We start from the raw sequence: 27776 nt of genomic DNA on the forward strand, positions 1-27776 counted from the left end.
TTTTCATGCAATTGTATTTTTTATAACCATGTTCATACCCACGACTTCAAGATACATATACATAAATACAAGTTAATTCATGAAACCATGTTTACAAGTTATTTCGTGAAACCATGTTTACAAGTTATTTCGTGAAATCATGATTACAAGACAAGTACAAGTTAATTCACGAAAATCATGGGCTTCTTAGCCAATTATATCATGTTCATGTTTTTGGGAGTTGCACGAATTACCGAGAAGGCTCAGATAGCCTGAAACTACGTAGCCACCGTAGGAAAAGGATCGCTCCGCCCAGTTAGGACGATACCATTTTTACACCGAATGGATCCATCGAGCACGATACCATCTTATACCCGGCAAGGTATATGCAGGCTCTCACGGTCGCGGCGAGACCGTACTCCACGTACCCACGTGGTGATATCACATGGTCGGTTTATGAAATGCTCTCCCTACTATCATGTTTTACTATGTTATATATATATGTACTCATGCTCATGCTCATGCTCATGTTCATGTCCAGGTTTTCAGTTTCAGTTCTTATCATGTTATTTCATGTCCCATGTTATTTCATTGGGCCGTTTTACATACCAAGACATTCAATGTGTCGACGTCCCCTTTTTATTGCCCGTCGTATTTCACGACGCAGTACTAATTCTGGTGCCGACGCATCCTGCCGTAGGACAACACTCGTATCGCTCAACAAGCCCCATCTCATTCGGGGTTTAGTCAACTTTTGTTTTATGATTAGTTATGCATCTAAGGTATGTCAGCCTTTGTCTCAAATAAGTATGTTTTTTGATGGACTCATGATGAGGTTTCATAGACTAGACAAGTCGGTTATGTTGTGTCGACATTCGAGTCGTATAGCCATTTTGGCTCATTCATGTTATTTCCGCACTCATGTTTAAACAAGTATTTTTATTAAGTATTATGACTTACTATGTTTTATAAAGGCTCATCATGCATTCACGTTATGTTCCGCTCATGTTATGCCTCATGATGATTGCCAAGCCATGTGGTTCGCTCGGTCACATGCAGTAAGGCACCGAGTGCCGTGTTTCGCCCAGGCCATGGTTCGGGGCGTGACATGTAGATCAGCATTTGGGAAAGTGTTCAAGGAACAGGACAAATTTATACAACTAATCAAAGAAGTGATAGGCTTAGCAGGAGGGTTTGATGTGGCTGACATTTTCCCATCATTGAAGTTCCTCCATGTGCTTACTGGAATGCAGGTAAAATTATGAATGCTCACCATAAGGTAGATGCAATTGTTGAGGATGTCATCAATGAGCACAAAAAGAACCTTGCAATTGGGAAAACCAATGGTGCATTAGGAGGTGAAGATCTAATTGATGTCCTTCTAAGACTTATGAATGAGGGAGGCCTTCAATTTCCTATCACCAACGACAACATCAAAGCTATTATATTTGTAAGTATTGCGTAATATCATTCTATCTTATTCATATTAGTATGAATTTTTGGGTAGTTGGAGAGTTGATATAGTTAGTTTCCGAATGGGAAGAAAATTTTTATTTTGTTGTTTCACACAATTAACAATAGTTGTGTGAAGTTTCTTTTTGTCTCACTAATTGGTGGACCCAAATCTTACACTTTTGGATCCACTCACTTGTGAGGGAAAAAAACACCTTACACAATTTGTATCAACTATGTGAGACAAAATAAACTTTTTTCCGATAGAAGTAGCGATTTTGCTTACAAGAGCGTTACACATGAGTGAGCATTGGAGGAAAAAGGTTTATATACATTGATAGAAAGTTTTAAAAAGCATATGAAAAAATTTCATGATCAATTACCACAAATTAAAAGCTACTACCTAATGTTATTTTAGAAAAACAAAAAAGTTGGGAATTGAAAAGTTAAAAGTTCTTTTTCAGGTAGAGCAAAGAGTTTTGCACAAGTCTTATGTAGACAAGCCACTTGAATATTTTAAAAGCTAAAGTTATAAAAGGCAAATAGCACATGTAGTGTAACTAATTAGTTATGTATCTTGGTCATAAATGCAGGACATGTTTGCTGCCGGAACAGAGACTTCATCGTCAACACTTGTGTGGGCTATGGTGCAAATGATGAAAAATCCAACTATACTAGCGAAAGCTCAAGCAGAAGTAAGAGAAGCATTCAAAGGAAAAGAAACTTTTGATGAAAATGATGTCGAGGAGTTGAAATACTTAAAGTTAGTCATTAAAGAAACTCTGAGACTCAATCCACCGGTTCCACTTTTGGTCCCAAGAGAATGTAGGGAAGAGACAGACATAAACGGCTACACTATTCCTGTGAAGACAAAAGTTATGGTTAACGTTTGGGCATTGGGAAGAGATCCAAAATATTGGGATGACGCAGAAAGCTTTAAGCCAGAAAGATTTGAGCAGTGCTCTGTGGACTTTATTGGTAATAATTTTGAATATCTTCCCTTTGGTGGTGGAAGGAGGATTTGTCCCGGGATAAATTTTGGTTTAGCTAATGTTTATTTGCCGTTGGCTCAATTGCTATATCACTTCGACTGGAAACTCCCTACTGGAATGGAGCCAAAAGACTTGGACTTGACTGAATTGGATGGAATAACTGCCGCCAGAAAAGATGACCTTATCTTGGTTGCGACTCCTTATCAACCTCTTCAAGAATGATTTTCGACATTTTTTTTTAAATAAAAAATTCTACCGCGCCCCGCCATTGTCCTATCTTTCTTTTAGTGTTTTTGGTTTTATCTACATCCAATACATCTATCTTTTATCATGAGGAATGTATCATGAGTACTGTTTCTCGAATAACATTTTCTGTGTATTTTAAATTTTGGAATAATGAAGCGAGGACACAATATCACATCCCATTTAATTATGAGGAGGATAGAACAACACAATATCAACCAACTTGACTGACTAGATTAATTCACTAAACATAATTACAAACTGGGAATTGCAATGTGTTGCTCCCAAACGCACACGCAAGTATACGCGATCGTACAAGTAATATAGGATTTAAAGTCCAGATATCGTACACACAGAGCCTTATGATTAACCGTCAACTAAATTAAACTAATGCTAATTATCTAAACAAGAAATAAAATCTAAATTTATATTTATAAACTAAATAAAAATAAAAGAAAACAAATAATGAACTTCAACTAAGAAAGAGCGGATTTTTATCGGAGAAGAGATAGATCAAGGGCTAAGACCACTAACAATTCAATTGAGTCTTCAAATCGTTCTATCTCTGGGTTACTAGTTGACAGGTTGATGTTAACTTTATGAGTATCTTCTGAGTTGCTCACAAGCCTGTAGATGCTATTATAACGCCTACATTCCTATGGTTGCCGGAGGTAACAAGAACGCATTTACTTCTCCGTATTTAACTAAGCAAGGCTAAAGGGTATGTTTCTATCCTCATTAGCGAAACGACTAATCGAACAAGCTCTATTTATTCTTATTACACATGCAAATTCCCTATCCCTAGTTCAATTCACACGCCACAGATAGAGTCTAACTATTTCGTTAAATAATCAAACAATTAAGATAAAAAATAAATAAATAACCCAAAGATGGAAAATCAATATAGATATAAACGATAATCACACTTCAACTTTCATGTTTGAGCCAAAACCCTAAAACTGAAGAGTTTAGCTCCACATAAACATGGAGGAAAAACAACAAATCATCTAAATAAAAACGTAAAAACAAGTATTACAAAGAAGAGAAGGTAAAACCCTATAACTATGGCCTCCACAGCAGCTCCAAGCTCTCTGTAGGTCAAAAGCTCTGTTAAAACCTTGTAGCATGTGTATTTATAGGGTACCAAAAGGCTGGACTTTTAAAAATCAAATCCAACTCGGACCGGAAAAAATTAGCGGGCTGTGTGAAAGGCCAAAATAGATTCAAATTCGTATGCTGCTTGATGTTCGGTCTAATAATGCATATATTTAGTCGTTATTTACCTCACATTCTAGTACTTTTAATCATCTTTTGAGTATTAATTATAGTGGTTTGGACTAATATTATATTTTTCTTATATAGGAATAAAGCAGTGTCAAAGATAAAGAGATTGGAGCAAAATTGGATAAAATGCGGAAAGAGAAACAAACGAAAAGAGAAGAGAATAAAAAGGGAGGGAGACAAAGAAAAGACACTGAGACTTTATTTGCCTACCAAACAAGAGAATTAAGGAAGAATGAAATTGAGATTTAGAGTTGAAGACTTACCTGGCAGTGAATTATTTCTATTTTTTCCTATTATTTAGAAACGACACTTAGGGTGTACGAACACTACTATATATCATTGTACAAAAAGCTATAAGAAGTGTACTATAGAGAGATACGAACACTGCTTATAAGATGTACCAAAAATTTAATTTGTGTACTTTTTTCTACCACGTGTTAAAACTTATTATGTGAGAACTAGTTTACACTGTCCACTAATTCATTTTCAGTTCAACTTTTCAATTGTCACCGTTTTCTTTCTTCCCCATACTTCTGGACTTTGCAATTCCATAGAGAAACACCATTGTTCCTCTCTGGATCTGAATCATTTTTTACTATTAGCTTTCATGTCAAGATACTCAGATGGCAATTAATTTACTTTCTTTCTTTCAAGTTTTAGTTTTTAAAAGTATTGCATACCCTTACCCGAAAGATTTGTTGTGCTAATGTAAGATCTTCTCATCAATTTGGAGCTTGATGAGTGCAGGTGCACTTTGTAAGCCTTATTTAGAAGCATCAGTGGAAAAATCTTCCATTTTGTGACATTGCTTCAAAGCTAATTCCTCCAGCAAAGGGTTGATCAACTTGACAACATCTGGACACAGCGATGGCAAGCAGTACTCCTATTTTGGGATCTCTTCGTGTATTTTTTCTATCTCTATTTATTTCTATTTTCCTTTGATTCATCATGGGTTTCTTTACTTCTTTTTGTTTTTTGATTTTTAGTGTATTTTTTTTAAATTATTGTTGGATTCTTTCAGAACATTAGGTTTATGGCTATATGATTGATTTTTTGTTTGATTATGTACATGCATGTTCTTTAGCACCCGCTCCAGCAAAAAAGGTGTAAAACGTCAGTCTACTCGAATACCTACAGTTCAGTTTGGTCAGACTTTTGAATTGACACGATTGAGATATAAATTAAGTTAGATTTTCCTTTTGATTGTCTTTACGCCATCTAATTGCAAGAAGTGTCGTCCTTTTTTTTGTGACTTTTGCTTACCGGAAAAGAGATGTTTTTGGAATCAAGTTTGTAAAACTTTGCTCGGTAGGGAGGGCTAACCATTGGGAGCTAAGGAGGATGAAGTAACAAAGATGGTATGCAGGTTATTCAATTTTTTTTTTTTGGCAGCCTCAATGTTCCCATTTACCGGTAAGTAGATATGCCGCCTTCTCTTAAATTTAAATCACTATATGTTGTCTCCAATTCTGAACATTTGACTTGCATCTTTAGTGATTAATTAATGCATCAGTACATGAATACTTCTTCTCATGTGCCGTCATCCTCAATTTGGTGTATTCTCTCTGTCTGTTTGTACATCTTCGTTCACCAATTGGAGAGTTATTGAATTGGCACATTCGTTTCTGTATTTTCCATTCTTAATTTGTAGCTTGCTGTATTTTAGGAGCTTCTCTATTTCACACAATGTTGTTATAGAGTGTGATTTGATTTTAAGAATCATTAGCATCAATCTGTTTGTTATAATCATCTTATGTCGAGACTATGTTATGCTAATTCAGGAGAATGAAACTGAATGTCTGTTAAACTAATGAAACTGAATGTCTGTTAAGTTTATTCTTTTTTTTTTCTTTTCCCACCTTGGACTGGTTTATGGTATAAATATAAACTACCAAAATTTTTATTTTTTGGTTTAGGCTTTTGATAATTAGCATGTCTTATTGGATAGAAGTATTCTCTAACCAAGTTTTATTACTTGGTTCAAATAGTATTTGTAAGGGGTTTGATTTGATCCTCCTCTTTGTATGAATTTTTGGTTATGATATTACATGACACTCAAGGTTCTAGTTGGGAGTTTGAGTGATTTTTGGAAGAAAATCCCATTTCTTCTCCTCCTCATTATATTTATGTGTAAAGCTTATGAGGTTGATGATAGAATGCAACTGTTGGCATTCTAGAGTAGGAAGTCACAGAACTTCTAGATGCTCTATTACATTCACGTGTTTGATAGCTATATGAAATCAAGGTTACACATTACTTCATCTTTGTTTATCTTCAAGGTTGCAAAATGTGAATTATTTGTTTCATGACTTAACGAAATTCCACTCCATAATGGGAAACTGATAGTGAGTGAAAGAGGGTTTTGGCCAGTGTTGATTTGATTTGTATTTTTAGTAGTAGATAGTGTACTTAGCTTGCAGTTTTTAGTTATGGGATCTTATTATGGTTATTTTCCTGAAATTTTTTTAGTTCAAATTTGCAAGGACTGATGTATCAAGTTTTGCTGTTAGAACTTTAATTTCCCAAGCAAGGCCTTGCTATTTGAAATAGGTCCTATGTATTTAGTTAACGCAAAGATTGAAGTGTCACACCCCAGTCCTGATGGGGCATGATGGGCACTCGGCCCTTACTTAGAGCCGAGCGAACCCACTAGTTCTCGTTATACTCATAGTCTCATTAGGCCCTTAAAGCATGGAATGAAATGCATGATGAAAGTTTTTCAGAAAAACATTCTTTCCGTCTTTATCAAATCAAGTAAGATACGCAATCATATGAAATCGTAAAGTAATGCATGATAATACATCGGCTTACGGAGCCGCTTGCAAAACCGACATACTATATACGTGACTCTGTCTGCAAAGTCTCTAACATAAATCATTATACCATGACATGGATACTTTGACTCGGCAACACTCCGGAAAGAAATGGAGCTCGCCAATCCAGCTGGAACATCTTCTAGCCGTATCCTCTACTCGTCTGTGTACACCTGCGTGGCATGAAACGCAGCGTCCACAAGAAGGGACGTCAGTACGAATAATGTACTGAGTATGTAAGGCATGAATAATAACATAATATAGATATGAAAAGTAACAATGAGTAAGAGAGATAACCTGAACATCTGGATGCCTCATAAGGTGGATGTCATGCATGCTTAGCCTTTTAAAACATTTCATACATATACATAGTAACATGCCCGGCCATAAAGGCTCGGTGTGAAAGTAACATGCCCGGCCATGAAGGCTCGGTGTGATATATAAGTAGTATCATGCCCGGCCATTTAAGGCTCGGTGTTATCATCATTAGCCTGCGTCCAGGCCTCCCGCGTCCGGGGCAATATCATAACATGCCCACTGCAGTGGTGTGCACATCTACGTGCCATGCCCGGCCGACTATAGCGCAGCGCGGTGTGAGAAAATACATACATATATATAAAGCATGCGAGAGCCCAATCAAAAGCCACAATTATATCGGAGTGACGTAAGGTCGGTAGCCTCCGATTATATTATGGAATAATCATCATCGCTCTATCTCACCTTGAAGGAACAATTATTATAAGGCGAGATCAACAACAATGAATAAAATCGAGAAAATCATGAAATAATCTCATAATAGTATTAACATTGAAATCATAAGCTTGGGACTTTTAAACATGAAATCATCATCGTCGTCGTAATCATCATAGAAATATTATCATCTTTAACATTGTCATTCATATTGTAAAAACATGTCCGTTGTTGTTGTCATAAAAGCTTATAGAATCATAATTCTTTGACTCGGAAAATGGGGACGTGTTGGAAAATATTTATGGATTATCAAGAAAGAAGTCAGGCCTTTGAATCATAAACTCTATGACTCATGAATTTTTAGCTTTTGGGAATAAAAATATTCTCCGAAAACATTTATGGATTCACATAAAGGGATCATGGGACCATTATTGGGCTGAACTGAAAACAAGGGACTGCGCAGAGTTCCGCTTTCCTTCCGCGATGTGGAAGGAAAGCGCAAGGTTCTGAGGGCTTCATTTTTTCCGCGCGCGGAAGGAAAGCGCAACGTCCTGAAGCTTTCTGCGCAGAACTCTGTTTTTCCTCCCGCAGCGTTCTGAGGCTGGTTTTGAATGAGAAATCAAGGATCTGATTCTTGGCCTTTCGGGGTGACATAAGGTCGTTAACCCCCGAATAGTTTATGGAATTCATATCGAGTCCAAAGGATTAATCGATGACGATGAGTGAAATAATGTCTTGAAACCAGTCAAACGACAAGACCTTAAGATTTCAAATACAAAGCATAAGAATGAAATGGAATTTGTTATGGAACGCTCGTATTTATGTACTAATTGGATTCATGCCAAGGGAAGAGGGAAACGAAGACCTTACATACCTTATCCGTCGAGCCACCACTTAAAGAATTCCTTATATCGAGGCTTGACCTTCACCCGAGCCTATATATATATATCGAGAAATATGTCATTAATCATATTTCAATCGCCTTTCCATCAACTCATAAGTACTAATTTATGGAAGACTAAATTTAGGTTACGAAAATTTGGGCAGCACCTCCCCTATATCGTCGACTTCCTCCAAATGCTAAAACAACTTCCAAACAGTACCAACAACATTAACAACAACATCCTCAACATTCCACAAGACAATTATATATATATTTTCATACAAATTTCTCTTCAAACTTCATCCATAAGCCAACAACATCAACACAACAAACTATAACTTTTATTCTTGTAAATATTCCTAAATCAACGTTGATAAAGAGAGATTCAATGATTCATACCTTATCCTTACCAAAGTAGCAAAATCTTCAATATTTACTTTGTTTCCAAGCCAACTCCAACGCGAGTAATGAAATTATAAACGAGACTACGCGTTGTCAGGACCTTGATTAATACGCCGTAACTTGAAATTGACTCAAAATCCTCACTTTTTATGTGATGTAAGAGCTCTTCACTTGCTGAATTTTCTGGAAATTTTTAGAAGAGTTTTGGATGAAAAAATAAGGTTTTAACCCTTTATACCGGGGCTGAGGCGCGCAGATCAGTAGCTACGCGCATCTTGTAGCGTAATCAGAAGCGGTCTTTGTAGCGCATTCTTGCAGCTTCGTTTCTGCTTCATCAGCTCAGTTTGTGACGTCTATAATTCTCTACTCCGATATCCTATCGACGAGCGGTTTGTTGCATTATAATCTAGAGTTGACGAACTTCATTTTAGAATTTTGAAACACCTTAAAACTCCTAATACACATGGAGATATGCCCCTCCAAAGTTGACTCAAAATCCTGTTTCAAATTTTTCGACAAACTTAATTTCCTTGCTTTGCTTGGTCCCCGAGTCTTACGTAGATTATTATATGAACTCAAACCCTCGTAACCACGAGATGAATGCGCCACGTCTAATCTTAACCAACTACTGCCCGATAGATTTCACGTTCACGACTATGAGGTGTAACATGAAGAATCTTAACTTTAGGTTCTGTTGATTTCAAATGAACAGGTTCTTCATTTTTTTTAGGTTGGGGTTTTTATTTCTTTTAGAAGTCATAACAAATTCAAGAGTAATTTTGGTTACCACATTTTCACTACTTTCTACTTTATATGACGGTCTATCTGTTAAAATTTCTCCTAGGTGAAAGAGATGTATCTTTTAAGTTATCTCTATGTGATCTCTATTTATGCACTCCTCCCAGTTTCAACTTCCTTAATTGATGATTGGTGTTTTACCTTTTTTTGAAGGTACTTCAAAATACCTCCTTGCTATGTGGTTTTTGGAATAGCAAAGGTTGGCTACTAGGCTAGGGGATTGTAGCTCCTGCTCACATGAAATGATGAATGAAGATGTACTTGAGGATGTCAAGCTCCAGCTCTTTTGAAATGATAAATGAAGATGTACTTGAAGATGTCATTTGAATATAGTTCTGCTCAACAATGTACTTATCTTTTGTTATGGTATCCTTTTTTCATATATAAGAAATCATGGCTTCCTGGTAATGTCCATTGCACAAGTCTGAAGGTTGTTGCTACCATTTTCGTTTTTTCTCCAATTATCTATTGCTACTTTGCTTGCACAAGTGTGAAGGTTGTTGCACCATTTTCGGGTTTTCTCCAATTAACTATCGCTACTTTGCTAACTATTGAGTCAATAAATGTTGAATTATGCACTGGCCATCAAATCCTACATTATACGGCAACCAGTTGCACCAGTGTCTGTAATGTGAAGAGCATTTTCAAAGCTTAGACCTATTCTGCAAAGTCATTTGCTAGCTATAGTTGGATTGATTGAGGGAGGAAGTTAAATTTATATTGATTTACATCTTGAATAACAGGCTGGTTCCTAGCTTAGTTGTGGTACTTATTTGCCTACTGGCACAAACTACACGTAAAATTGATGCTTTATCGTTGAGCATGGGCCATGCCCATCTAGTTTTTTATAAATTGAGAAGCACCAATTTTGGACAATTGAAAAAGCCAACAAAAAAAAAAAAAAAAAAAAAGGAACGCGGTCATTAACGTGACCAACAGTCCCGACGCTGCAAGGATTTTTGGTGTAATGATGTTCAGCCTAAAATACATATATTTATTTATTATTTGTCTCACATTTTAGTACTTTTAATTGTCTTTTGAGTATTAATTATAATGAGTTGCGCTTAATATTATATTTCATTGTGTAGGAATAAAGAATTGCAAAAATGAAGAAGTTGGAGCTTAATTGGATGAAAAGTGTACACATCATAGAAGAGGAAGATCACAAAAAGGAAAAGTAAACGTGTTGACTCCAAGAATATTTCAGAGAGGATATCAAGAAAAACATAAACTGTGATTTATCCTTGTTATAAAAGGAATTGTACATTATTCTGGAAGAATTAGAACTCCTACACATAAAAGGAAAGAAGGGGGCTGCTACACTTTATTATGCAAGCTGGCAGATTCACGTGGAACAAGGAAACTTACAAGGTATTGAATCCTAATATAATTTGGAGTGAGAATTAACCAAGAGAAAGAAAAGAGGGTTTATTTGTGTTATAAAAGGAAGCAGATGTACGTGACTGGAAGGGATTCATTCGCGTTGGAATGCAACAGACGCTGCTGTACGTGAACTTATTCATGTTGGAGAAGCAACTACGCAGCTACACACAGGCTTCGACACCGAGTTATTTCTTTCTTCTCTTTTACTTAATTTTATTCGAGTGTGTGGCGAAAGACATGATAGTTGGTTTGGCGACAATTTCTATCGATTGAATCTCCATATTTTGGGTTGCTTGTTTATTTTTGAGCTTAATTGTTTGATTATTTGGCCAATAGTTAGACACTATCTATGGTGCGTGAATTGCACTTGAGAGAGGGAATTCACGTACGTAATAAGAATAAATAGAGTTTGTTCGATATTATCGTTTCGCTACTGAGGATAGAGATATACCCTTTAGCCCTACTTAGTTGAATACGGAAAAATAAATGCGTTCTTGTTACTTCTGACGAGCATAGAGATATAGGTGTTATAGTAGCATCTACAGGCTTGCGAGTAGTTCGAGAGAACATCATAAAGTTACAATTAACCCGTCAACTAGTAACCCAGGAAATACGATAGGTAGAATTGTCAATAGATCAACTGGATTGTCGAAAGCCATGACCCTAGAGCTTTCTCTCATCTGATAAACCTTACAGTCTTCGTCCCAAGTTTCTCAGTCACAAAAACACTCATACTCAATTGTTTACTTTTAGGTTTAGTTTAGTCACAACAAAACACTTTGATTGTCACTTTCTTGAATAGTTATACAAAGTTTAAATTGGTTAAGAAGTATAAAATCTAAGTCTCTGTGGGTATGATATCTGGACTTAAACATCCTATATTACTTATATGACCTCGTATACTTGCTTATGCATTTGGGAGCAACAAGTTTTTGGCGCTGTTACCGGGGACTTATAAATTAATTGTTTATCTAGATTAGACTTTTCTTTTGTCTATTCAAATTTATTTATTTATTTATCTTATTTTTATTTTTAATTTAATATTTTGGTTATCTTTCTTGACATGGGATCTTGGAATAAAAATTGATCGAATATTGGTTGTTCCTATTTTGGTGATTCTTGTCTGATTTGTGGAGAACCCCACCTGTGGAAACACTGTCATAATATTTCTAGGAATGGGTTGTGTGCACCTACCCAATCCTTTGAGTGGAATCTTTGTAGTATATGTGGTGGTCAAGATGGCCATTGGAATGGTTGTCCTAACTCTTATTCCCCATCCCCGAGCCCCTATTATGATTCTCTTGATGTTTGTGATGTTAACATGAGTAATGAGGCGGAGGATGCAGAAAGTCTTGCTCGGGTTAGAGATATGATGGTGGAGGACGACACATTTATAAGAGAGCAAAATGCAGAACTAGGGAAGACCATAGAGAGGATTCGTGTAAAACTCATAGAGATGCAGGCCGAAGCTGAAACTTGTAATGATCTGCAAGTTACAGGCTTAGCCAATACGCAAGGCAAACCTCAAATGGAAGAAGAGAGCGAGCTCCTGCAAGGAGATAGCTTTGAAGAAATAGAGATAGTAAGCCAATCTTGGCTAACGGAACAAGCTCAACAAATGAAATTTCATGAGTTTCTCCGTGATATGTCTTACAAACATGGCGACACAATTGATAGAAGGCAGAACTGAGCTTAGATAAGTGATAGACCAATTTGGCTAAGATATCCATGACCAGCAGGCTCTAATCAATAAAGAGGTTGAGGTGTCTGATGCCCAACTACCAATTGTTGTGGATACTGGCCAACTTGTGGAGCAGAAATAGGAATTCCAGCCATTCGACCAGAATATTGTTGATGATGCCGAGGTTGAGGGAGTATACATTAATGAGGATGTAAAAAATAATGCAGTTTTGGAGTTGGGGTGTGTTGGTCCTCATTATAAATATTTTTCTACATTATGTTAGATTGGCGACATGGAAATCGAGCCCTCCAAGCTTTTGGAGAAGTGTATAGATGAGGAACAAGACCTTTATATCCTAAAATTTGCCACACCGAAAAGACAAAACTACATTCCTCACTTAAGGGCCAAGAAGTGCAAGATGCGACACCTATTGCTTGGTTCCTTTATTTTTACACCACCGCCCCAGAAGCGTGATAGAAAATTTGATGCAAAATTAGGGGTGAAATTCATAAGTTCAAGGTGGAGGAAAAAGTTGATTCATGTCGTGCCGCGATGTTAACTAAGGCGCTTGTTGGGAGGCAACCCGGCATGTATTTTATTTTATAGTTTCACGTTTTGTTTTGTTTTTATTTTGCAGATTAGGGGAAGTCTGAGTACCCGAAATTAAAACAGAAGAGCATGTTTGGGCTTAAGTGTGGGGGTGTCCCAACCCTTAATGTTGAGGATTATTCTGCTAGCTAGGCCTTAGAGGATCTCAGAGAGTATTTCTCACTCTTGTTTTATTTTTTTTCTCTGCTATACATGCATCGAGGACAATGCATATTTTTAAGTGTGAGGTGGGTACTTCCGATTTTTGAGGTCAAGGACGATTATGCCATAGGATTTTTTTTTTTATTTCTTATCCTTATATATTAAAAAAAAAAACAGAAAATGAATAAAAATTCAAAAAGATTTTTTTTTCTTTGTTCGTTCTTTAATAGCTTCTTTTTCTCTTTAGTGGCATAGATCATCCACCCCTTGGGTTTTGTTATGGCCTCGGTTCTTTCTCGAGGGGGGCCCTTTGAATCGGGCAATCTTTTATTTTTAGGATTAATTTTTTTAGGAGTAGTAAAAAAGAGAAGAAGACCCTTTTGACTTGTTTGATACTAGCAGATTTAGGCCTGATCTAGAGTAGTACTTTCCTGCGAGTGCTTGAGTAATGAAAACGATAGGAGACTTCTGACACTTAGCTCATGGTTGTGACTCTGTATATAGATTATTCTTATTTTGTAGTTCGCCATAACCCTGTCTGTCTTAGAATAGAATTGATCCATCTTGATTGATACTTATGCCATATGCAGTGAGGATTGTCTTGCTCATATTCCATGGTTTGCATCTTAGTCTAGAACTTGCCCTGTATGTTATTGAAGCGAAATAAAAAGTGTTGCTCTGTTTGGAAGATGATGATAGGCTTTCTTTGATATACCTTGTAAATTTTTTAGCCTTTTCAGAAATTGCACCACTAGTTAGCCCTTTGAGCCCATAGCCTTTCATTTGTTAGCCGTATTTTTGCCTTGACCCTTTTGTTTGAATCCCTAGTTTTTGTACTCTGCTTCCTTGAGCACCGTACGTAGCTTAGATTTTGATATAAATATGAAATCTGAAGAAAAGGGATTGTCAAATGAAAAAAATGGTGACCAATGATAGCTGCAAAATGATGAAAAGGCCCTCTTAAAAAGAATGCGACATGAATTAAAAAAAAATAAAGATCAAATACCGTGAAAAAACCTTTGTAATCCAAAATTCTAAGTAAGGATTCTAGTGATCCCTTGTGGAAGGTGTTAGGCACCCTAGTATTAAGGATCCGTACTATACGGTTGACCTTCGAATTCCATTGTGTGATTAGTTGCATGAATAACTTATTTAGTGTTTACTTTCTGCATTTATAAAAAGATTGTCATTTGCTTGCATATCACTTGGTTTTGAAAAGAATTGAATGTATCCCCTTTACATATAGGGTAATTTAGGTTCGAATTTATAATATCCGGATAAGAATAGGCTCCTTTTATGTATAAGGATAGTGTATTTTATCTTGTAAAGAGTATAAAAAATGTTTTGTCTTTTGAAAATGTATATGTACGTATATAGGTATATATATATTCATGTTTTACTCACACACTTTGTTTCGGGTCAATCCGTACGATACGTTAGAACATCTTATCTTAAACTTCGTATTTACGAACGTATTTCACTCGTTTTAAATACATCTGATTTCATAAAATAACTCGGTTTTTATTGTCAAGAATCTGTTTATGGAAATCATTGTTTTGCCTTTTAAGCGGGTCTTGAGCCAAAAAATCAACTTCCTTTTTTTCTTGTTTTCAGAAGCAGACGGGCTTTGCTTTCAGCCCAGTGTCATTTGTGATTTGGTTCAAAATTAAGTGGGCTTTAGGCCCAAAACCTTTAGTTCGCTGTCGGGCTTCAGCCCAAATAAAACCTTTTGATTTTTATTTCATTTTAGCCCTGCATTTATCCCAGCTTGAAAATGTCTTGCTTTCCTTCACAATCAACCCATTTTGTTGAAGAGAATGTACTAGTACTCATGGTTTGTTGAAAATTCCTTATGTTTTCACGGTCTTGTATTAAAAGAGGGTTTTGTCACCCTTTGAGTTTTGAAAACTGTTACGCTTAGTCTGGGTTTTGAAAATTCGTTCGGGGACCTAAAGTCGACCAAACGGCATGTGTACCGTTGTCCTAAGACGGCTAGTTCTAAATATAAAATTCCAATATAATGTGAATGTTTACAAATAAAACTATAACATCAAATGTAAATGCGTAAATAAGAGATAAGTTAGGCTAGGGGCGTACCAAGCCCCTAGTTAACCATTTTTACCCATGGTTGGGCCTTCAGCGCGCCTATGATATTCGCCTCCCTTTCTCTTCATCGGACTCGATTTATTATGAAAGAATTGACATATTGGGCCTTAGCCCAACAAGTTTGGCTTCGACCCGGCCCAAGTGGCCCATGCAATGAGGAGGAGGACGGGGAAAAAGGATAGGTTAGAATTAATACATTTGAACTTATCATGATGCATAATACACACACAATGTATATATACATAAGGTAAAACATATACACATATTCAGTTCCAAAAAGAGTCGGGCCTGGAAGCCTAGTAGCATTATCATCCACCCCAAAGCCTAACTGTTTTCCCCCTGTGCTAAGTGAATTATGGACTGCCTTGACACCGCTGAAATAGGCTAGGTCCAGATCTGTATTAGGCCTAAATTGGGCTAAGATTAAAGCCTAAGGAGTCTATTCCCTCATATCCGTTTAATACACCTCCTATGTGATTAATACCCATATATATATATATATATATACACATAATATACAGATGGTGTACACATTTGATGTGTATATCAGGTGTATACCCTGCATATATTTCCCTCTTCTCTTATCCAGGCTATATATATACCTCTGCATCAGTTCTTTAGCCTTAAGTTATGAACTTGTGACCCACTGAGCACTTAATCAATCATTCCAATTCTCAATACGGTGTTTAAATTTAAGCTAAGGCAATTATGAACTTATTTCAATCAACACACTATTTAGTAGTCCATTCCACCTTAAATGTCTAGCAATCCTCAAGACAAATATAGAAGCTCACACCAAAACTTAAACTGTTACTGCTGGAGGCAGTATTGAATAGGAAAGAAAATGTGCTTATCCAAACAAGAGGAAACCACAGGAGAGAGTTCATATACCAACAAACATGATACCAAAGCATGAGACTTAATAGTTCCAAGCAAACTAAATGACACAAGATGGTTCATGATTTAGCAGATTCTAACAGACCTGAACAGCACATAAAGACCCTTTGTATTTTACTTGATTTAATCCAGGGAAGGGGAAGAAAACACAAGGAAGATACATAATTATAAGAAGAGATTTCTAGACTTCACTTCTTTAATATTCACTTTCAGGGTGCAAATTAACTCATAAAACTTTCAAATGGATCAAATCCCTTCGTGTTTCCAAAAACTAACCACTTCACAATGGAATGATTCAACCTTTGGTTTTAGCAGTCTGTTTTAGGCAAAATAAGTTCAGTTTCACCCCTTGCCCTTTATCTAATGATAGGGTTGTAAGGCTAAATGTACTCATATAGCAAACACACGCCCCATAGGCTTATAGAGTATGCTATGGTACCTTTTATTTAGAGGAAAGGCATTACGAACCAAGTGAACTTGATTCTAATTAATCCTCTCCCAAGGTACTTTAAAAGGCTATTCTATGTCAAGTGGTTTTACTTTGCTTATGAATACTTATGGCCATACAAATACTATCATCGAACCATTCTTAGTCTAAATACTTAATCAATATTAATACAGGTTAGTTAAACATGTGACAGAACAAGGAAAAGATTAAAACAGAACACTTCAACCTCATAGGGAACCAATTTTTGAAAGTTTTACTTCAATTCAACAACTAACGGTTGAGATTCAACCAAATTTGAACTTGAATGGTAGATCCTGAGCCACTCATCCTCGATCCGATTGGTCCTTGAAGAACCAATGGGATACGAGGATCGAAGAGGTTGAGACAAAGATTATTAATGCGAATTGTACCTGATTCAACGGGAAAAATGGAAAAGGAAAGAGAGAAGGGATGTATTTTACCTTCCTTGGGTGGTGTTTGGTGAATTTGGGAGGAGAGAGACTCGTTCGCAATAAATGCGGCCCGATTCGGCTATGCACGTACTGAGAAAAGCTTGTAGGCTCTGTGTTTTTGCCATTTTTGGCAAAGTGACGCAAAGAGAGGTGAGAGAAGAGCGTGGCGGCGCTAGGGTTGGCAAAACCCTAGCCGCGTTTTGGTTGAACACCCTTTTTAGGGGTTGTTTGGTCTGTGGTGTTGTATATATATTCATGTGTAGGTGGGCCAGGTCGGTCCATAATGGATCGGACCCGGCGTAAATTAAAGGGAAAGAAACCGGTCCAGTTTTGTATATATATATACACATATATATGATGTATATATTTTGATGTATACACGCGTATATATGCTGTATATACACCATATTTGGGGCTAAATTTAAAATACCATGATTGCAAAAAATAAAAGGGCTTTTAACTAGTTCAAGTTTTAATCAAAGCCAAGTTAAATTTCACGAAAGAGGATAATTACTCTAATTCGGGCGCTTAATCACCAAAATCAAAATACACTTATTGTTTTTACGTAATTAATTCAATTCCCTTGACTTTGACGGGGTAGGACACTTAATGATGACTAATCGTAAATACATAAAATAAATGACTTCATAATTAACCGTTTCGTTGAGAAAAAATAAATAAATGCTCTTGTATTTTCTTGAAAATATGCTAAAAATGTAACAATAACATGCGGTTGTTCTTTAGCCGATGTTTTGCCAAATGTAATGGCGAAATGACATCGAGATAATTTTATAAAATTGATTTGACTTGTAAAATGCTTAATCTACTCCGTCTGTAATCCAGGGACTCCGAATAATTAAATAAAATTATCGGAGGTAAAAAATTAGGTGTCAACAACTGCCCCTTCGTTGCGCAGGGATGGCAAACCCATCTACGGGCAATGAGATTTGATAACCCTGATTTTTGACCGACCAATTCAAAGTGCCTTTCTTTTTGTGCAATTTTTTTTTTCAAATGGATGGCCGGACCCCAGTTTCTGGGTTTCCTACATATCTCGGGCTGTACGAGAATTCAGGCCACTTGTAGTTCGACTCAACTAAAACTCTAAGTGATTTGAGGGAAAGTCCCGAGATTCCTCAGTGTTATGACTGAAATATCTTATGATGGCTGTTAGAATGTGATCGATTCTCTAGTCTTGAGCCCACCTACATATCTCTTATTTCTGGGAATCAGGTCACATGTAGTTCAACTCGCTGGGGAACATAACATTCTTCAATGTCATTTCCCATGGCTCCAGTATGGAACAAACATACCTTGTTTCTGTTGGGAGGATGACCAATATCTCCCTAACTCTGATCATATGCTCGAGTTCGAGCTTGAAAGCATAACATTCTTCAATGTCGTGTCCCATGTCTCCAGTATGGAACAAGCATACCTTATTTCTGTTGGTCCCCACTGGCAGGTACTCGTGGACAGGTTTAACCCTTCCTAAGACTGCTACGGTTGAGAAGATGCGGGAGTAAGATTCCTCAAACACTGTGAAATCATAATGCTAGATCTATGTCTCGGCAGTGACTCCTTCTCCTGGGGTGATAGGATCATGGACTAGTAGGGTGTGTGCACCCCATAGAGTCCCGATAGCCCTATCGTCTATCAGACTGATGATTCTTCTTCTTAGACCCAAACACTCTTTCAGAGTATGACTGGCTTGATTGCGGTGAAAAGGTCATCTCTTGTAAGCATAAACCAATTCAGGGACTGGTAGTCTAGCTCGAGTGGTACAGGGTATTCCGGCGGCTTGCATCTTCTCAAATATATCTTTGCAGCTGACGGGTCGAGTAGCCACTCAAAAAGGGAAATATCGAGCTTTAAAGGCTATTCCCTACCAGACGGGTGAATTAGGATCTGCTCATTCAAAGTTCTCTGATACCATGGTAGATGTAGCTGACACCGGCTCTGGTGCAGACTCAAAGTAGTTAGACTTTTTGCTTTGTTCAGACTCCATTTCCTCATCAAGGTTAAAACCTTCTCCTTGAAACTCGGGAATCTTTTCTAACGGTTCCAAATCTTCTTCGGTTTCTATGTCCATATGTGATACAAGACCAATTCCATCGAGCTTCATGAAAACTGGAGTCTTTGAAGATCATGGGAGGTCCACATAGGATGGCCTTCAAGATATGGGAGATAGCTTGGATGGAAGGCTTTAAGAGTCCAAGTCCCAAGGCTTGCCTCTTAAAGTTGCCAATTGCAAGTCATGATTCAAGGTCGGAAGATGGCTACTGCTGCTAGTGGTTATTTCAGGTAAGTTGGCTACTTTAGCAAGTGAGGGTTATGATTGCAAGAAGGCCATGCATGCAAGGTTGATTAGAGAGGTCATCTACGCAAGGAGGGACGTGTTTGGCCATTGAAGGCCAATCCTTGAATTGAAGACTACACTAAGAAAACTAGCTAAACAAGGCCCTTACTTATTATGGTAGCACCGTAATTGCTATTAGTCTTCTTTACTTAGTTTGTATATATAGCTTGTCTTTCATTTCATTTAGGGACTTTTGGATGAATTATGAATATTTTGAGTGTTTTTAGGGTTATCTCTAGAGAGAGAAACTGCAGAGAGGCCTTTGGTAGGCTCTTGTTGATTATTGATTGTAGATGAGGATTGGTTGCTTGGGAATTCAATTCCCCAGTCATCCCAAGAGGTTAGTGCTTATCTAGAGTGTAATTAGGAGGTCTTGGTTATTGAAGAACCTTCGTTGCCTAATTGTGCCTATTTTTGTGTCAATCTATCTATCTTTTCTTTTCCTTTTGTTTATCTTTTTAATTTCTCGTTTACGCGTTTCCATTCTTGTATCAATTGGTATCAGAGCCTAAATTAGGTTTGTTTCAACAAATCTAGCTTGAATTTGATTCTACAAAAAAAAAAAAATCGAAATTAAAAAAAAAAAAATAATCTGAAATTCGAAAATTCAAATTCGTGTTTGATCCGTCCTTGTTTGTTGTTTTTGACACTAGATTTGAGTTCCCTAGTGTTTTTTGAGTCTAGATCTTGAGTTTCAAGTTATTTGGAGTCATATTGAGTCATTTACCATTGTTGGAGCTTGAAGGTTTTAGAACTTGAATGTGGGTTTTGAAGAAGAAGCAGAAATTAGAGCTTGAAAGTCATTGGGTTGTATTCTCCTAGTGAAGAAGGTTAAGAATCCAAAATTTGAAGTGATTTGGAGTATTTTTGAAGGATCTACCATTTTCGCTATTTGAAGAACTCAAGAACTTGAAAAGTGTCTAGGATTTGGTTGAAATTGAAGGTTGAAACCTATCGGGTTTTCTCTCTACATCAAAGAGAACTTAAATTCGAAATTTGAGCTAATTTGGAGTTGGTTTGAGGATAGTTGAATTTTTGAATTGTTCTTGTGTTCTTGAAGACCTTCAAATCTTCATATGAGTTAAGACTCTCCAAAGGGCTATTTTGATTCAAAAGTTGTCAAATAAAGTTGTGAAAAAGTGTTTGTGGGCCCAAGTAAGTAAAAAAAAAAAAAATCAAATACTTTACTCTAAATTTCTGATTTTTCAAAAAAAAAAAAAAAAAAAAAAAAAGATTGTCACGTCGCCACGGCTGATGATGACGTCATTGACCGACGCGCCTCCGACGGGCGCGTGGGGGCCAATTCGAGAGTGGAGTTTTTGACACTTAGAAAAATTTTCTAAGTGTTGCAGCATTTTGGTCCAACTTTGAGAGGGCATATATCTTGTGTGTGTATAAGGAGTTACCGGACCCATAATATATGTACATTCAAGTTCGGAGAGTCTACTTTCCGAATCAACAAGCCGTTCATCAACCAGAGGTCTGTAGAAAAGGTTATAGGCGTTATAAAAATATGCTGCAAGCTGTTCCGAATTTCTAAGTGTTGGTCAAAACTTCCAAAAATTTGTCTAAGTGTTTGGCTAAGGTTTGCTCATTCTTCTTCTCATTTCTTTGATTCTCCTAACTAATTAACAACTAGTAATTGATTCTTACTTGGTTGTTAATTAGTTCTTGAGTCCTTTCTTTCAAGCTAATTCTTTTCGTTCTTTTCTCGTTTTACAACTTCATCGTTAATTTCTTGATTCAAGTGCGTTTGCTTTAAATTGAGTTGTCCTTTCTTTCTTCGAGTCAACAAGAATCCATTCCGACCTCAAGTAGCAATTGTGCACCTTGCAAGCAACCGAATCCAATCGAGAATCAACATCGGCCAATCCATTTGAGTGGTAAAAGGCAAAGAGTGTGTGAGTTCATTCGAGTGGTGCTAGCTTGAGTAAACGAGTGTAAACACGAGTGTGGTGAGGTTTCTTTACTACTAACCTGTTTGCTAAGTGTTCTTTGCAGGTACTTCTCTATGGATTCCGATTCACGTGGTGGCGATTATGATTGTTATGATGATGATGATGGTTGTAGTTATGAAGGAGGACTATGGGAGCTATCAAGAGTGTGACAATGGGGAATATGAGGGCTATATGGGAAATGGTGATCATGAGGAAGTTCGGGGAGAAAATTACCATTTTGAAGGAGAATATGAAGAGAGTGGTACTCATGGGTCTCATGAGGAAGATGGGGATGAAGAAGAACCTTGTTATGCTTCACATGATGAAGGTGAAGGCTCTTGTGCTATACATCATGATGATGAAGATGACTCGAGATATGACTCTCCTTCACACGTGTCTTACGGGTCTTTGCGTGGGGAAAATCCTTATACAAATAAGACTTGTGAGGGTATGTCTATGGAGGTAGTGGAAGTGCTAATGTTGATTATGGAAGGACTTCTAGTGGGCATGCATATGCTCCTTCTTGTAGTAATTCCTATTCGAAGCAAAGTGGCATGAGTGGGAATGTGAGTACGAGTTGGGGTCATCCTATACAAAAGAATGTGGTCCCAATGAGGCGATTCATGGAGACCAAGGTGAACATTGGTAGTAGTGAGGTATTTCTCATGCTTGATGACGATTGTTATACAAATTTCATCACCCCTCGTGCGATTGAAGTGTTAAGGTTACCTTGTGCGATCCGGCGAAATCCTTATTATGATGAGGGAGGATATTGGGTTGATAGGAAGGTGATGGTATCCATTTCACTTGGCGAGTACCAAGAAGAGGTTTGGTGTGATGTGCTTCCAATGGATAATTGTCATGTATGTTTAGGAGTCCCTTGGTTCCAAAAGCATGGAATCCCACATGAACAAGATTGGCATCGATTTGTAGTGGACAAGAAAGGAAAATTTCTCTTTCCATGCATATTTACTAGGAAGAGTCCAAGTGCAAAAGTGCGAGATACCCATGTGAAATGGCCTACCTTGGCTAGGGAAGCTAGTGGAGAAGAATATGAGAAATGGGAGTCCATAATAGATGAAATCTTCGCTAGCTACAACTATTCACAAGAAATGAAGATGGACTTAGCCGTTCAAACTTTTGACTCAAAGCTTGTCAAATATTGGGAGTATGTGAAATGTTGTGGAGACAAGTGAGAGTCCCATCAAGAATTGGGAGGAAATGAAAAGGATATTGAGAAGCCAATATCCCAAGCAACATGTGAGAAGAAATGAATCTTTGAGGGGTACCTCTTTTGAGAGAACCCCATGCTTGAAGGCAAGGACGGCGGCCACAACCATTTCTTCCATTGGTCAAAGGAGCTTGCATGAACACCAAGGTAAGTTCACTTATCCTTATACTCCTACATCTTCGTATGATTTTAATGTCAAGTCAAGTATGAAAGTTAGTTTACCTTGCGTTAAGCCTAATGCTTCTTTGCCGTGTATTGGTAATGCCATTATTGAAAGTGTTCCCACACTAGTTGATCCTATTGATGACCGAATTGATCCTTCTTGTAAGGTTGATTTGTGTCCACCTAGTGTTGACACTTGTGCTTTGAATGATAGTGCATTATTGAATGAAGGTGCTCAAACACTAGTTGATCCTTTAGATGACCAAATCGATTCTTCTTGTAAGATCGATTTGTGTCCACCCAGTGTTGACACTTGTGAATTGATTGGTAGAACAATGTCACGTGGTCATCATGTTAGTAATTCTTGCGAGTTTGACATACTACCAACTCGCGTTGAAACTTGTATTGATCAACTTGCTTGTAATGATAATTCACTACTTGAGGATCTTTGTGATGTGTTTAATGTACCTCTAGTTAGTGATGATGTTGATATAGTTGGTCAATTGAAAGAATATGACATCTCACCCTTGTTTGTTTCATGTCAAAATGAGTCTCTTGATCGTACTTTAGTGTCATGTGATAAGACTCCAACTTGTAGTGGTGATGAGTGTCATGTAGATAGTCATGTGAGCGAAAATGCATTGAAAGATGACATTGGTTCTTTTGAGAGTAAAATGACATGCTTTGACTCCTCATTGTTCATGGATTACTTTCTTGTAAAGGATAATGTTTTATTTGAGGATGACATGACTATTGAGAGTAAAGTATCTAATGGAATGTTTTGTAATGTTGAAAGTGTGGCAACTTTTGGTGACTACATGGTATTTGAAAATCCACTATGGGATGATAACACTCTTCCCTATGATGGAGATCCTCCCTTGAGGAATTGTGATCCACTTATTGGGAGGGGAAGTGTTCAAAAGGAAGGTGAAACTTGTCCGCAAATTGCTAATTCTTCCTTGGGTATTCCGAATAGTAGTAGTATCGACCATGCTCTTGAGTTTCATAGTGAAACTACATTTGAGGACACCCTAGATGAAGTTATTTTGCGTGACACCTTTCTTTATTATCTTTTTGCTTATGATGACATTCATGATCTTTTGGGAGTGCATCTTATGGAGGGCGGGGTCCTATTGGGGTACTCGGCTGTTACCTTGCCCGTGATATGTGGGTATCTTTTCCCTTGACCCCGGTGAAGTCTTAACTTGGTGTGTGAATGGTATCATTTTGCAATTGAGGATCATTTGTATGTCCTGCCAACTTGGTGTCTTGACACCATTGGCTCTTTTAGAATATCCTCATTTTTTAATCTTTTGGTTAGCCAAGCTCTTAGTGCTCTACTTGAGAGCTTATTTTGCTTGAAAATGATTGATACTTGGCTATATGACAAATTTGTGCTTACTTGGCACGGTGGTAGGTTAGTCCACCCTAACACTAACCCTCATCCGTTGAGGACTTGGTTTTTGTTTGTCCTTTATGGTTTTGCAAGGTTTAGATTCGAGGACGAATCCTTTTCAAGAAGGGGAGAATGATACAAGACCAATTCCATCGAGCTTTATGAAAATGGAGTCTTTGAAGATCATGGGAGGTCCACATAGGATGGCCTTCAAGATATGGGAGATAGCTTGGATGGAAGGCTTTAAGAGTCCAAGTCCCAAGGCTTGCCTCTTAAAGTGGCCACAATTGCAAGCTTGGGTGATTCAAGGTCGGAAGATGGCTACTTGCGCAAAGGGCTATTTGTGCAAGTGGCTACTTTGCACAAGGAGGGTTATGATTGCAAGAAGGCCATGCATGCAAGGTTGATTAGAGGGTCATCTATGCAAGGAGGGACGTGTTTGGCCATTGAAGGCCAATCCTTGAATTGAAGACTACACTAAGAAGACTAGCCAAACAAGGCCCTTACTTCATTAAGGGTAGACCGTAATTGCCTATTAGTCTTCTTTACTTAGCTTGTATATATAGCTTGTCTTTCATTTCATTTAGGGACTTTTGGATGAATTATGAATATTTTGAGTGTTTTTAGGGTTATCTCAGAGAGAGAAACTTGTGAGAGGCCTTTGGTAGGCTCTTGTTGATTATTGATTGTGAGAGGATTGGTTGCATGGGAATTCAATTCCCTTGAGGTCATCCTAAGAGGTTGGTGCTATCTAGAGTGTAATTAGGAGGTCTTAGTTATTGAAGAACCTTGGTTGCCTAATTGTGCCTATTTTTGTGTCAATCTATCTATCTTTTCTTTTCCTTTTGTTTATCTTTTTAATTTCTCGTTTCCGCGTTTCGGTTCTTGTATCAATATGCTCAGACTCTTCCTGTTCCATCTCTCGGGGTTCAGATCCTTCTGGTCGTTCCTCTTCAGCTTCCTGTAGTTCGGTGGCCACCTCCTGAGGCTCTAACTCTTCTTGTGGATCCGACTCCATTAGCCACGGGTTGGATTTAGCTCTTTGGTTCTCATTCTCTTCTTTCGAAACTCCCATTCGAGGCGTTTCTGGGGTCCAGAGCCACCCCGACGGTATCGCTATGGTGTGTAGTGACCGCTGGGGCGGTAATGCGTAAACGGGTCCTCACCACTATAACGGTGTTCCCGATGCCGCAGCGGCACCGTTGTAGCGGTACTACCCTTGCCGTGGCGGTCACGGGCTGGGGAATTTTATTAAATGTGTCTTAAAATAAAACCTAGACCCTCATTATGTCATAACTCGATATTGGAGCTTGGGAAGGCTGTTCTTGGGGATAAATTGAGGAATTTCTTAGAGGTAAAGCTTTGTCTAATCACTTACTTCCCTTTAAACATTATCATCTTAGAATCATCCCTTCCCTTTTCAATACCTTAGAAGTAGAATTTGAAGAAGGGTTTTGGGAGACTTCTCCCTAGGGTTATAATTGATAAATTTGATGATGCTAATATTAAAATGTGACGAATCTAAGCTTAGTAACCCCATATCTTCCACTTTTAACGTTGAATTTTAGATTTGGGGAATTAGAGTTTATACCCAATTTGGGGGTTTTACCAGAAATCAGATTTGGGGATAGTTCTTGAGCTACATCAACAATAAATTATTGGGTTATGATTACCTAGGATTCAATTTGATATTTTACCCGTGAATTTCCCATTTCCCCAATTTCTAGGGTTAAATTGGACCTAATTGATATCATAGCAATATTAGTATCATTATTCAGAATTTCTAATTTAGAATTCAATTATGCTTAGACAACTTTGGTTCTGAGCTTCAGAGGAAGGGCAAGGCGATAGAGTGACTTGTTGGTGTTGCAGTTCGGCAGTCCAGGTAGGTTATGGTTTACCTTTGGTGAGACTTAGTATAGTGAATCACATATTTAGATTATGATGTTGGAGACAGCATGTGAACCTTCGGGTGTGAAGTTAGGATGAATATTGCCTTAGGTTGGGCCCTGATGTGTGTTGGGACTATCCACCCCGTTATATGTGTTTGATTATTTAATGGTGTTGGCTTGATGCCATGTGTAGTTGGTAGATAGCGAATGTAGCTTGTTGTCCTGATTTGGGTGAGGATTGGCATACTCGTTGTTGGTATTTGTACTATGATACATTATTGGCGCACCCACTATTGGTATTTGAGTTATTGATATATGTTGGCATACCCAACTTTGGTATTGTGATGTGATATATTGTTGGCGTACCCCGTTGAGGTACTTGTGATATTGAGCTTACTTATTGATGATTGACATATGCATTGCACGCATTCTCTCATATTATCATACATGGCAGATATCCGGTGATGATCCGATATCATTGATTGAGCGAAACTGATATTTGATAAACTCTTTTACTTGAGTGATTGTGAAAAAAAGGCTGATGTCTGAAGGTCCGTTCCGAAATTGTTGTTTATATACTGATACTTGCTAAACTCTTTTACTTGGGTGATTGTGAGGAGGCCGATGTCCGAGGTTCAATTCCGGAATAGTTGATTTATGAAACTGATATTTGACAACTCTTTTGAGTGATTGTGAGAAGGCCTATGTCCGATGGTTATATTCAGGCATCGTTGTGCATGGCCATTTTCGATGTTATCCTAGATTCGATTGTAGTGCATGGGCTCCGCGATTTCCCGCAGTGGTGCCGTGAGACTCCCTTGTGAGCAATTAGCCAGGGTCCCGTCTGTCTGTTTGGCAAAGATCCAGGATGGGTGGCACTCAGACTTCATGAGTCATACTGGGTTGTGCTGTTGAGACGTCGATATTTCCGTCCAGAGTACATGTGTACATTTCATTTGCATAGCATGGCATGGCATCACATTCATACCATTATTGCATTGCATTGTATTATGACCTGAGTAAGATGTCGTGATGACTGTATTGTGGTGGATTGTGTTGTTGATTCTATTGTGTTGATTGTCCCAGAAATTGATATACTCAGACTTATTATATTGGGGTTAGATACTTACATAGGTGTTGATGGATACTCGATTACGATTATATTCTTTCATGCTTGATTGTTCTACTTGTTTATCTGCGTTATTTTCTAAATTGTGTTAGCTATGCTTAGTCGGCCTATGATGCCTACCAGTACTGTTGTTTGTACTGATCTGCACTTGCTGCATTCTTTTATAAATGCAGAGTATCAGGCCGGATCTACTTCTCTGACTCGTGGCTGATCGACTCCTCAGCTGCTACTTGAGTTTTCCAGGGTGAGCATAGCGTCCGCTGACCTCGAAGACTCTTCTATTGTTTATGTCTTATTTTTCTTTCAAGATATGATTTGAGACATTTTATGTATTATTATTCGGACCGCAGTTATTCGGATTTAGATGCTCTTGTAATGACGGACGTACATCGCGGTGGATTCATTTACTTCCGCACTTAT

General features: G+C 37.8%; 1 protein-coding gene and 1 long non-coding RNA gene across 6 annotated transcripts in view; both read left to right on the forward strand.

Moving 5' to 3' along the window:
- The window catches only part of LOC132059531 (premnaspirodiene oxygenase-like), a 3358-nt gene extending 569 nt beyond the window's left edge, over positions 1 to 2789 (forward strand). The window contains 3 exon segments of the mRNA XM_059452157.1: positions 927 to 1227; positions 1230 to 1429; positions 2025 to 2789. Of these exon segments, the coding sequence (XP_059308140.1) occupies positions 927 to 1227; positions 1230 to 1429; positions 2025 to 2645 (1122 nt within the window). The 3' untranslated portion in view covers positions 2646 to 2789.
- A 1272-nt stretch (positions 2790 to 4061) lies between these two features.
- LOC132059532 (uncharacterized) lies at positions 4062 to 27716 on the forward strand. 5 transcript variants are annotated; one of them, XR_009415619.1, is made up of 6 exons: positions 4064 to 4853; positions 5263 to 5363; positions 9690 to 9883; positions 10625 to 10907; positions 10990 to 11103; positions 27530 to 27715. It is a non-coding gene; the product is annotated as an uncharacterized LOC132059532 (long non-coding RNA). The 5 variants fall into 5 exon arrangements; XR_009415618.1 differs by having other exon boundaries at positions 4062 to 4853; positions 10625 to 11103; positions 27530 to 27716; XR_009415617.1 differs by lacking the exon at positions 27530 to 27715 and having other exon boundaries at positions 4103 to 4853; positions 10625 to 11325.
- The last annotated feature ends 60 nt before the right edge of the window (positions 27717 to 27776 follow it).

The sequence above is a fragment of the Lycium ferocissimum genome, chromosome 6, assembly GCF_029784015.1.
Source record: "Lycium ferocissimum isolate CSIRO_LF1 chromosome 6, AGI_CSIRO_Lferr_CH_V1, whole genome shotgun sequence".
Classification (NCBI taxonomy): domain Eukaryota; kingdom Viridiplantae; phylum Streptophyta; class Magnoliopsida; order Solanales; family Solanaceae; genus Lycium; species Lycium ferocissimum.